The sequence below is a fragment of the Gallinula chloropus genome (genome assembly GCF_964237585.1).
Source record: "Gallinula chloropus genome assembly, chromosome: 20".
Lineage (NCBI taxonomy): Eukaryota > Metazoa > Chordata > Aves > Gruiformes > Rallidae > Gallinula > Gallinula chloropus.
In genome coordinates this window covers 8,984,607-8,996,907 of record NC_140105.1, presented here as the reverse complement: position 1 = coordinate 8,996,907, position 12,301 = coordinate 8,984,607, and the positions used below count along the sequence as shown (strand labels likewise).

Here is a 12,301-nt window from a genome sequence, read left to right as displayed (position 1 = left end):
TGCCCTGTGTGAAGGGGGACAAGAAACACTAGGTTTGACACCACACTGTGCTGAGAAGGAAAGGAAAACTCACAAAGGCTTTTATTGCCAGCAAGAGGGAGCTTGTGGTGAAACACCTCTGACACAGAAGTACCCCACTGCTCTTCCAAATTAAGAGTTGGCTTCTTTTGTCCTGGTTTTCTCTACCCTTCATGCCTGTGCTATGACCATCCCTCTTCCAGACATGTTGGGTGCTGGCAGGCTACAACTAGCACTCTGCTGGCTGTCCTTGTTTGGCTGATGCAGACATGGGTTTGCCCTTTGGGCACAACAACTAATTCAATGGATTTTTTTTTTCCCCTTCTTCCTCCAGAAACAGGGTCAGAGTGCTTTAATGCCTTCACAAAAGCCCTTCTTGCAGCAACAACGTGGGGGCTGAGGGCCCTGCAGAGACCACCCTTCCCCCAGCAGCAAACCCTCCGTGCTGGCTGTGGAGGGGGTAGGTAGGAGATGGGCTGTGTCAGGCACAACTCAAAGGGAACAGCTATTTGTTGTGACCTCACCCTGCTGCAATCCATCACACACCATACTGCCAAGCCCCCATGACAACACATGTGTCTGTCTGTCTATGGAACAGGAGTTAGTGTGTGCCTGTTGTCCCCAAGAGGTGTGGGCTGCTCTAATGTTTTCCTCTCTCAGCATCAAACACTTCCCCAAACCACAGAGCAGCAACTACAGGCTGTTCCTGCCTGTCTCACCCCTCTGTCTGCAGGGGGGGGTCACTGAAAAGCTCCCCATCCCCACCCAAAGAGCCTGTCTGACAGTAAGGGCACCTCTGCTGATTTCAGTCCCTGTGGGGGACAGGTTCTGAGTGCTCCTGCTGCCTCCCAAATATTCCTGACTGCTCCTTGGGTGCTGCTCCAGCTCCTTCAGTGGTATTTACGCCAGCGATGATGCTCTAGAAGAAACAGAGAAGAGGGGGGGTAGGGGGGGAAGCCAGGCTGGTGTCAGCACAGGGCTCTGCCCAGGGGCCAGGCTGCAGCTCCCCGTGCTGCAGAGCTGGGCAGGGGAGCAAAAACTACACAAACACCAGTAAATCCCTTGGCAGTTGTGAGTAAATCCAGGGGATGGGTGTTTGGTGTTGGAGCTTCTCCTCCCTCCGCTCTGTGCGGGGTTTAAACGCGCTCCTGCTGGTTCCTGGCATGCTCTGGGGAGAAGCTGTGAATCAGCAACTGTCATCACCACCTTTGTTAGCTAAATTCCTCTGCCTAAGCAAGCCAGGTCAAAGTGCTGCTCTCTGAGCTCTGGTATTAGCCTTAACTGAGAGGTATTTGAGCTATTTCAGAGCCTGAAATGAACACAAACAGCAAAAAGAACCTGTGGGGAAAGTGAGGATTCCTGAAAGGAGACAGGGAGCAAGAAGGAAATCTTACTGATGTGCTGGTAGTTCCAGCCATAGCTGAGGAGGCAGTATCCAGCCAGCAGCATGGAGATCCCAGCTGGGCCACCCTTCTTCACGTTGATGTACTTGTTGTAATAGCTGCTCCAGGCTGCTGGAACAGAAACACAAAGGTCAAAGCACGGGCAGGTCTTGTGGAGTTCACTGGCTTCCATGTCCCTTCCCACAGCCAAATGGTTGGGTCTATTTATTTGTGTTTTTGTAAAGATCCAGACTTGGCTGCTGGGACCAGGCTGCAAGCAGTAAATCAGGTAAATCCTCCTGTCTGGGAATGTAACCTCACCTTTCTGCACTCCTCCAAGCAGCCCCTGGGGGGAAAAGTCACGGGTGGCCAGCCAGGCAGGCAGCTCCCCCAGCCTGACGTCCATCAGATGCCTTTCTGAGAGGGGACCTGTGTGAGGAGAAGCCAAGAGCAGTCAAAGGTGGGGAAGGGGGCAAAGTGTGTGTGGGGTGAGCACGGAGCTGGTATCAGACAGGTTTAGGACTGACCCCTTAGAAAGGAAGAGCAAACAGTCTCTCCCACAAAGTGATGTGGATCTGCCAGCTCAAACATGCAAGGGCCTGACCCAAACCCAACCAGAAATGTAAACCACTGGTTTTGCAGGCTGGAGGATCAGACAGTTAGTTAACCTCCTTGGAGCCTTCCTGGGATCCCTTTCTGGTCAAGGCAAGCAGCCTTAGCATCTCCTACCCCCTCCTCTCCCATTCACACTGCCCAGTTTAGCCCAGCAGTGCAGCAAACCCCAGCAGTGAAGATTTGTTGCTCACGTTACCTCGCTGTCCCTCTGAGGAACTGCCTTTCACCTTCACTGTGATCCCCTCATCTCGCTGGAAAGGCTTCCCTGGAAAAATACTCAGCCCATAATAATTAGGATACAAGTCTGGAAACCACTCCAAGCCCATGGCATGGGCCTGGGTGCTCCTGCCAGAGGCCTGGGATAGACAGATGGGTTGGTTTTTGGAGGTGTGAGGCAAGAACTGCCCCGGTGCCAGCTCGGTGTCCCTCCCCACATTGAGGATGGGCTCAGAAACTACAGCCATCTGCTGTTTGCTCCCCCTGTGCTTTTGTAGGCTGCTTAGGTAATTTTTGGATGCCCCTTTGTTGTGACCTCTGAAAGCCTCCGTTGCTGACAGATGGAGGTTCTTGGTATGCAAAGCAGAAGCAGGGGCTTTATATTCCACACCAGCTTCTAGGTGCATCTGCTTCTCTCCCGTCAGGGTTTTGTCTGTTCCCTGCTGCCGAAGGAGGTCACCAGGGCCGCTTCTGCAGTCTGCTCCAGGGGGATCTCCGAGTAGGGGTATTTTTATTGCCTTTGGGCTACTGCTTCGTCCTCCCTCCGAGCTGGGGTGCTGTGCAGCGCTTCCTGGCGCTGTTATTCCCTCCCGCGGGCCAGGCTGGGCTGGGCTGGGCCGGGCTGGGCTGCGCTTTGCCGCTGAAGCCGTCCCGCTGCTGGAACCGCTGCCGTCCCCGCGCTCCCGGGCGCGGTGCTTCTCAGCGCCCGTTCCCGCGCCGCTGCTCGGCTCTCGGGGCGGATCCTCAGCCTCCCCGGGGTGCAAACCCCGGGCCCGGGCTGTGTCCCGCACGGCGGGCCCCGCCTCCCGCTCTGCGCGGCCTCCGCCGGGCTGGCGGCACAGCCCCGGGCCGGACCCTCCCCCGCCCCGCTCCGCCGCCTTCCCTTTCCGGGCCGCTGCCGTTTCCTCTCCGCAGGCGGCGCCGGGCAGCCCCTGCCCCACGCCGGGGCCGGGCAGCCGCTCGCTGCTCTTACCGGCCGCTCCCTCCCGTGAGCCGGAGCGGCTCCCAGGGCCTAAACCCCGGTCGGGCGCGGCTTTGCAGTGCGGGAGGTGGCTGCGGAGCCGCTTGAAGGGCCGGCGGCAGTACGGGCACAGCTCCCGGGCCGCGGCCATGACGCCGCCGCCCTCCCGGGGCTCCTGTGACATCCCCGGCGGGCTTTCGGTGGCCAGTAACGCGCATGCGCGGCCTCTCCGCCCCGGCGCGCGTTGTGACGCGGCAGAGGGGGCGTGGGCGGTTAGAGGAGGGTGCGGGTTCTGCGCCTGCGCGGAAGGCGGAGACGCCGGAAGCAGCGGACGGAGCCCGAGCGTTGGGGGGGGCTCAGAACGTCGCTTCTCAGCGGTGGGCGGCGGGTCGCGCCGCGCCGGGCCAGGCCAGGCCGCACCGGGCGTCTCGCCTCCTTCCGTCCCGTCCCGCGGAGCTCAGCCCAGCCCGGCCCGCCATGAGCTGCCGGCAGCCGCTGCCGAGCGAGCGGGGAGCGAGACAGAGGTGGGGGAGGGGAGCGCGGCCTGAGGGGAGGCGGCGGTTGGGGAGGGGGCCTGGCGTGAGCGGGGGGGGATGGGGGGGTGGTGTTGGTCTGCGGGGACGGCCCCTGGGGCACCGGGAAGGGACGGGGAGGAGTGTCGGGGGTGTGTGGCGGCCGGGGGAGGCGGCGGAATGGGGGCAGGGCTGGAGATAGAGGGTCCGCGGAGCGGGGGCGGCTGCGGGGGGCAAGGGACGGGGGGGAGAGGGGGGGCGCGGCCTCCTGTTGCCTGGGAGCGGTTAAACCGGGCACCGTTCGGGCGGTCATCGAGGTTGCAGAGGGTCTGGGGGCCTCCAGGTGTGCGGGGGGGACGTTTCGGGGCTGGGAGGGGGAGGAGGTAGGTCCTCGGTAGGGGGTGGGGCGACGGGCCGGGAACTGGCGTGGGGGAGAACCAGGAGGGCCCGTGGCCTGCAGGAGCTGCAAGGCGGCAGGGCAGGTCATGGGGGATGGATGGAGGGGGTGAGTTTGCCTTGGGCCGCAGGCGTTATGAAAGGGAGGGGTCTGAGAGGCAGGTGTGAGCCAGAGAAGAAACGTCTCTTCTGTGAGGGGCCCTAGGACTGGGAGAAGCTGAGGGACTGGGGGTGGGCGAGGGTTGGGTGCGCTGTGCGCATCCCAGGGGTGGGAGAGGGAGGAGGCAGCTCCTGGTCTGTAGGCGTGGACCAAATGCTGGCAGCTGAGTCTGCTGCAGAAGCCTGTCTGTCAGAACACAGCCAGTTCTAAACGCCTCGCTGGAGTCTGGGCTGACTCTTGAGCATGTGTTAATTTTAAGCCACCAAAACAGCTCCATGCTATGTTTTGGATAGTGCCCAGTACGCTGGGGTCCTACTTGACATCTGGTGTTTGTGTGGTGGGAAAAAATTGCTCTTAAAATTCTGTGGACAGTGAGAGATGTTGGCTTGCAGGGAGTCTGGCTGGTGGTTGCCACTCAGCCCCTGTAAAGCAGCGTTGATGTCATCAGAGGATGGCAAATAACATCAGAAACAGGGACATGGCTGTGTTCCTTGAGGTGCTGTCTGACAAAACCTTCTTCCTACGTGGAGAATAATGTTGCTCATGAATGAGACTTGATTTCTAGTGCTGTCAGACTGGAGAGGCTAAAGAAAGTCATTGCAGGCAGGCCCTAACTGCAGCCTCATGTAAGCAAGATTGGTATAACTGGGTATTTATTGAAAGTGTGGTCAGTGCCATTCTTTGGGGTGCTTTTCTCAGCCTGGCAGATGTCATTCAAAGTCCTGGGCTTGTTTTCAGGTGTGTCTGAGTACTGAGAGCAGTTGTAAGGCTGGAAATTGTCAATGGGTTTCTTTAGAAAGATGCTTAGTGCTGGTTTCAGTAGCAGCTGGGAGTCCACGTCCCTCAAACTGACACAAAGACATCAGCCTGGTGCTTTGTGAGACACAAGATCATCCCCCCCTGTTCTGTAGGGAACAGCTAAAAAGAAAACAGGGAAGTCCACAGTACAGTAGAGGCTTAGGTGCATCCTTCAGTCCTTTATTCAAGTGTTCTAGGCTTGTTGCAGGGTCTCCTTCAGAGAACAAAGCAGATGATACATCAAGAAGCTGCTACATCTCATCTTTCTTTCTCCTTTCTCCCTGAACCTCCCTCAGGAAGAGGAGGCGGAACGGCACCGAAGACGATGGCCACGTTCCCCAGACCAAGCGCAGCACCAGGAGCACCGTCCTTCAGGACTCCTGGGACACTGAGGTGAGAACCTTCTTGGGGAAATTCCCTTTCCTTTAATGCTGATTTTTATTTATTTATTTATTTTAAATTGGTTGAAATGTTCTGTGCAGGTTTATTGATGGAAAGTCATTAATGAAACCGCTTTGGTTTGTGTCACGAGGTTTGACTCTGGTACATACTCCAGAGATTGAAATCTGTGAGGTGTGGTGTGGAAATCAGCATGTTTTCCAGTGAACCTGGTCATCTTTGGCCTGAATATTTCTGTTAGCCTATTTCAAACCCTGATCTGCAGCACCCAGGTGAAGACACAAGAAGAGCCTTTGCTGCCACTCCTAGTTTTGCTGTCTGAAACGAGGTCTGACGTAGGCAGAACCCAGGAGATGGCTGGGGTGGATCATGAGCCCATGGGATCACTTTGCCTGACCCTTCACTTACAGTAATGAGATAACTTGTGGTAGAAAGACAAAAAACATTCCATGGAGTGTGATACACAACGTGCCTGTTGCAGGCAGTAGTGCTTATCTGATGGGTAAAAAATGCACTGATAGAGCTCAGTGGTTTAAGCAAGACTGGCTCCTTCACAGCTGAAGGACTTGAGCTCAAACTACTGGTGTTCTACTCGTATTTACTGGGATCTTTTGCCAGATATGGGATAAACTGTGTCTCATTCTCTCTCTGCTCCCATGACAGGTGCTCTAGGGTGATGCAGTTTGCTAGCTATGAGGTTTCTTTCTTTTAAAAAAATGCTGATTTCCAAGCTGCTGCCAGATTTCCTGAGCTGTTCCCTGTATTAATCATTTGCAGTTTCACTGTTTGCATTTCTAATTAACAATGTTGCAGAATGTTAGTGGAAAAGAGAGTGTGGGGCAGTGTGTCCCTCCTGGTTTGTGTCCCTGGGAGTTAAAGAAATGGATTTCCTTTGGGTTTTGCACAGCCCTCTCCAAAGCCTGGCTGTGATGAGTAGCTGCACGCTGTTGCAGTTACACTGAACTATGAACTGTGCTTTGGCTGCAGAAAACATGTTGTGCCCTGTGACTTTGAGCAACCCTTATCTTTTTGTCTCACTGTAATGGATTGAAATTTGTATTTCAGAGGAAACAAAACCCTGTACCCCACCATCCCTTTTATGAGGGGGGCTTTCTTTGAGCTCAGTAGCTGGTGTGATAGTCAGTGATACTGCATGGAAAATGCTCTGACAGCTGAGGTGCTCATGGCAGAGGAGTTCACTGGGATGAAAGGTGTTGCTGTTTTGCCAGCAGAGAGACTTGCTGGGGTGAAGTAGCTTTTTGCTTCTCGGGTATAACGGGTAGAACCATAAATAGCTGCTTGCCATCTGACACTGAATCACTTGTCCAACAGGTTAAACACCTCTTTGTGTTTAGAGTAGTTAATGGCTAAACGAGCTTTGTGGCAGGAGGAGGGAGAATCATAGAATCACACACTGGTCTGGGTTGGAAGGGACCCCAAGGGTCACAGAGCTCCAACCCCCTGCCACAGGCAGGGACAACAACCTCCAGGCCTGGAGCTACACAAGGTTGCCCAGGGTCCATCCAACCTGGCCCTGAACACCCCCAGGGATGGGGCACCCACCCCCCTCTCTGGGCAGCCTGTTCCAGCCCCTCGCCACTCTCTCCTTAAAAAAACTTGCCCCTAATATCTCATTCACTCCATCCCCCTTGTCCTGCCATTATTTACCCTTTTAAAAAGCTGATTCCCCTCCTGTTTATAAGCTCCCTTCAGGTACTGGCAGGCTGCAGTGAGCCCCCCCCCCAGCCTTCTCTTTAGTATGGAACCAGGGATTGAAGTAGGAGGAGTAAAGAAATTAAGAATATCAGGAAAAAAGCCTTCATGGTGAGTGGCAGAAGCGCCTTTGCTTGGCATATAAACACTTGGTGTTTGGGCAGAGAGCAGCTACAGTGCAGAGATGAAAACAGCCTCTGCAGTTGCCACACATGAGCTGTGTGACCTTAACTCTGTCCTTAGCTGCTGCTTTGTTTGGGGTGCCTGGGAGTGAGCAGCATGAGGTCCCTGCCCCGCCACGGCCGAAAGCAGCGCAGAGTTCACCCGCTGAAGCTAACATTACAACTCCTGCTCCATGCATGCCCTTGTGTGGTGGAAGCCTGTTTTTTAACACATTAAACCCTGATGTCTGGGCAAGGAGAATCTCTCACTGTTGACACTGAAGTAGAGGAATGCAGCTGCTGGACACAGTTTCACAAAAATCAATGTTTCTCAAGTGGGGAAAGAAAAAAAATCACTTGTCCACTGATGAACAGAGCTGCTGGGGCTTTTTTTTTTGCCTTGGGTTGTTTTGGGGTTTTTTTGCTTGTTTTCTTGTACTGTTGGCTCACTGGATCAAGCCTACCCAGAAATTCAAGCCCTGAGATGAAATCAGTGTTATCTGAATGTTTCTTTAAGGGCTTCCTGTGCCAAATGGAGACATTCTTGTGCTTGTAGCACACAAGTGCTTCCGATTGATGTCACACTGAAACTCTGGTTTCATTTGTAATACTTTTATTTGGTTTCCTGATACTTTGCTGTTTGTGAAGGCAGCTCTTGCTGATTGCAGATCCTCACTAGGCTGATTACAGATCCTCTCTAGCTTGGGATACTGAACTAGGAGAGAAGGTGTGAGAGCAAAGAGTCCGTCAGGAGAGAATTCATCTGAGGGCATATGCACACTGGCTTTTTCTGAGCCTTCCTGGTTCCTTTTGCCTTCCTTCAGTTGAAAGTTGTCAAGTTTTCTCTTACAGAGTGTGGTTTACTTGAAGGTGACCTCAGTATGAAAATCAGGCAGCTGTGTCACTAAACCTGAACGTGGCTTTTGTCAGGGTCTCTTCCGTGGTTTGTCTCTCACTCCTCAGAGCTGACAGCCAGCTCTGTGAGGTGAAGGGAGAGGATTGCTGGGTTTTTTTCCTTCATGGCTGTTCAGACGTGGGCTGCTGTGTGATGTTATCCCTCAGCCCCTCGCTCTGAATCACACTGCTCACATGAGCTCGATTCATGCAGAGGGATATGGCTGTTTGCTCCCCCTAGATTGCTTTTCCATCCAGGGCAGACCCCTTCCCTCACCCTGACTTTTCCAGGAGGGAAGCTGAGATCCTCTTCAGCCTCTTGTCAGCGTGCAGTTCCTGCTCTTTGTGGAACAAACTGCTCCCAGGTGACAGCACCCTGAGGTGGTGACACTGAACCTGTGCTTTGCAGTGCAGCCCAGGAGCTGGCAGGGGATGAGAAGCCCAGGCTGGAGCTGCCACGCACGTTAAACATTAGCCAGGCAGGGCATGTGCCACTGCATTTAACTTCCTGTTCAGCCTGTCCTCTGCTCACTGACAGGTTAGCTGGCTTGTTTTCCCTGGTACTCAACTTAAAAGTTAAGCAAAAGCCCTTCCCACTCTCCTGTGGTGACTGGCCTGTCCCTCAAGTCGGGCAGAGTCGTGGATCCTCTGAGCAGCCGCTCGCAGGCGTTAGGAGACTCTGCCTGTGCTCTGTGACCCTGGAATGGCCAGTGAAAAGCCCTTTGCCTGGTTTTCACTGGGAAGGAAGGGAGTCTGCAGTATTCTAGCTCTTTTCCTTCCTGAATAACTTGTGTGAAACCAAATTTCTCATGGTTCCTCTTTGCTCTTCTGACTGAGGACAGGATTCCCCAGAGCTCAGAAACAGCGCTGGTTTATCACCAGAGATTGCTGACACACAACAGCAGCTGCTTCTCTCACATCCAGCACTCCAGCTATTCCACTCCATGGTGTTAAACTATCGAGGAAGAATTATCTCTTAAATTCTGACTGAAGCTGGTAACTCATCTTGAAAGATTCTGAGAGCAGCAGGGTCTGATGGGCTGTTTAACTTTCTATCCTGAGCGACTGATAGGCTACATCCCAGTTCAGCAGGCTGTATATTTAACAGGACGTTGGCTTGGAAATGATAATAAGCTTCTGGAGCTACTCAGACTGATGTTAATAAGAGTTAATGAGTCAGGTAAACCTTGAAGATGCCCTTCTGATACTTAAAAGTGCTCATAAACTTTCACTGGGCTACTTCCCTTTGCCCTTTCACTTAGAGCTTTGTTTCATTGTGTGGATGCCTGTCGTTGCTGACATGATGACTTTTAAGGATTCTTTTTTTGTCTAATTGTAGTCCAAATGCCTAACAGAATGTGCACCACAGCCTGGGGAAATGGTAGGTCTTTGATGGGGTTTGGGCAATAAACGGGCTTCACATGCTAGTGAATTTTTGCATTAGAGAAATGGAAATAAAGAGGGTACAACAAACCAGATCTGTCAACAGCCTTAGATGTAGGAAGCACGTCCCAGGACACTGTCTTGTTTTTTAACAAAATAATGAGACATGCATAAAAATCATGGTGACTAACAGCTCTACAATGTTTGTTTAAGATGTGAAACTTTAGCAGTAACCAATGCTAGGTTCTCATTTCGATTTTTACCTTGATTTTCAGAAGGTGGCTGTAAGGAAAAACAGTAAGGAACACAGACTAAAAGGAAACAAAGTGTCCTGTGCGGTGGGTTTCTCTCCAAGGCTGATGTGACTCCTTCAGCGTAACAGCATTTGCATTCCAGTCTTTGTGCTTCTATGCAAAGCGGGATGGTGCGTTAAGCACCATTTCACGGCTCCTCCCTGTCCTCCTGGTGTTCTCCCTCTCTAACCTTAGCAGTGTTGGGAAGAGGAGCTGGTTGCTCGTGTAGTTACATCTGCTGCTTCCTCAAGAATGACTTCACATGTGTGTTTTTGGGTTGTTTCCTCCTTGCTAGCTGAATCTCACACGGTGCAGCCCGGGTGCTGTTGCCTTGCTTTGCGCTGCTGCAACAGAACTGAAGCGTTTTCGGTGCTTAGCAAAACAAGGACATTTATACGGTTCAATTGGCCCCATTGATTGTGCGAATCGGTGCTCTGGGGTTTCCCCCTTAAATAGCCAGACAGAGCCCTCCTGGGCTTGTCCACACTGCTTGTCCTGTGGGGTGCAGTTCCCACTGCGGCTTCACTCCCAAACTGAGACTTTCTGGATGTGGTGTTATTAAATTACTGTGGACTTCCTTAAATTTCACTTCCTCTGCTGCAGCCACCAGGCTTTAACTTCTGTGGTTTTAGTTTAATTCTTTAAAAAAACCAAAAAAAAAGTGGGGTTTTGTTTTTTTTTTTAGCTGCTGCCACTTAACCCTGGCTGCTTCTCTGACCGTACAGCTTATGGGATGGCAGAGCAGCTGCACTCTGATTCTTAAGCACCTAAACATTTGCAGTGTTGTCCTGAACTGCCTTATGAAATATTTCAGCTGTAACTAATGGAACCTTTCCTTAGCAGCCCTTAGAAGGGTGATAAACCCAACGGTTTTATGTCTTTGAAACACTGAAAATGATGGTTAATGCTCTTCTAGTCATCACTGTGAAATGGGGTTATCCTCAATGAGCCCTCTCTGCATGTGGAAGTCTCTGATGCCTGTTGCTCTTTCACTGCCAAGCAAATTGTTGTGGAAAACTACCAGTTAACATTGCTGTCCCAGTGCTTGACTGGGGGGGAAAACCAGTTGTAGACTTGCTCAAGGTGTTCAAAGACTTAAAACAGGTAGCGTGTTGCACTTCCTCCTAACAGCCTGTTGCTTTTGGATGCTTCAGATCTCCTTTTAGAAAGATCTCCTCTTAGGAAAAATGCTTTGCATGGTGCTTACCTAAACTGTCTGCTAGAACAGCAGCAATGACCTCTTTCCTCCTGCCCTTGCCTGCCTTCACTGACACGTGCAGCTCAGTAGGAATGGTCTTTATTTTCCAATTCTCAGATAAATTCAGCAAACTTCACTAGTGCTAACGTGGGTCATGGTGGGGGGGGGGCAGAGCTGATGGGCCTAAAACTCCAAGACTGAAAGCCAGTGTCCCAGAGGTCAGTGAACCTCTCTGGGTGAAGGCTTGCTCAGCCCTTCAGCTCTGTGATGGAAGCTCTGATTGCCAAGAAAGCGCTTGGTTTTATGCTAAATGCGAGCTTGGAAATCTGGAAGGGAGGGATTTAATCACATTGATTGCTTACCTGAGGTGTTTCTTGTGGACAGGAGAGAACAACTGTGTGATTTTTTTTTTGCTGTTAACCTTCTCTCTGTCTCAGTCCTCTAGCAGCGATAGCGGGAGCAGCAGCAGCAGCAGCTGTAGCAGCAGTAGCAGCATCAACAGCCCTGACAGAGCGTGTGGTGCAGAGAGCAGCCTAAACCCCGGCATGGCAGGATCCAGTCCCATCTCTCAGCCCTTCCACGAGCAATCTGCACTAAGCCAAGGTCCTTACTTCCACATCAACCAGATCCTGAAGGAGGCACACTTTCACAGCTTACAGAGCCGGGGACGCCTTCCTACATGATGACCCAGCAGCTCCCTGCCTTCTGTGAAGGGACAGCACTGTGTAGATTTGATATTTCAACTTACAAGTTTGTTAAAATGGAGTTGCACAAAAACGCCTGTTGCCTTTTCAGTCTATATTTGAAATAACAGGTTAACAGGAAATTGTTTACTTGTGGTTTGCTGCACTATTGCAATGCAAAAGGGGCTTTGAAGCAATTTTTATAGGGTTCTTTTTGGGGTGGTTCTAAAAGTATGTGTCAGGAGGAGGCTGCAGAACCCCCAGCTGTGTTAATAGGATTGCAGAACATCCAATTCCAATCGACCTCCTAATCTGTTTGTTAGCAGTTTGTTGCTTTCTGTAAAGTTCTCTCAAACGTTCATCTTCAGTTTTATAAGTCTTTTTTTTTTTTTTTTAACTTCAATAAACTAGTAAAAAAATTATTTGGCAACATAATTTTTTGAGCATTTAAGAGTTAGGAAGACAGGAAGGAGGAGGTGGTGGCTGACCCTTAGGGCTGCCTCAGCTGTGAACTTCCCC

General features: G+C 51.9%; 3 protein-coding genes across 3 annotated transcripts in view; 1 reads left to right on the top strand and 2 right to left on the bottom strand.

Moving 5' to 3' along the window:
• Positions 1 to 12,301, bottom strand: part of RPL38 (ribosomal protein L38) — a 225,277-nt gene that overhangs the window by 129,333 nt on the left and 83,643 nt on the right. The window lies entirely within an intron of this gene.
• Positions 55 to 3,376, bottom strand: MTNAP1 (mitochondrial nucleoid associated protein 1; the record flags this gene model as incomplete). The annotated part of the gene is made up of 4 exons (XM_084273743.1): positions 55 to 937; positions 1,413 to 1,532; positions 1,722 to 1,829; positions 2,212 to 3,376. The coding sequence occupies 4 exons, from the start codon at positions 3,374 to 3,376 to the stop codon at positions 909 to 911; spliced, it is 1,422 nt and encodes a 473-aa protein (XP_084129869.1). The 3' UTR covers positions 55 to 908.
• VCF1 (VCP nuclear cofactor family member 1) lies at positions 3,635 to 12,252 on the top strand. The gene is made up of 4 exons (XM_084273522.1): positions 3,635 to 3,716; positions 5,355 to 5,451; positions 9,884 to 9,946; positions 11,537 to 12,252. Exons 1-4 carry the CDS (start codon positions 3,670 to 3,672, stop codon positions 11,780 to 11,782), a joined length of 453 nt encoding a protein of 150 aa, XP_084129648.1. The 5' UTR covers positions 3,635 to 3,669; the 3' UTR covers positions 11,783 to 12,252.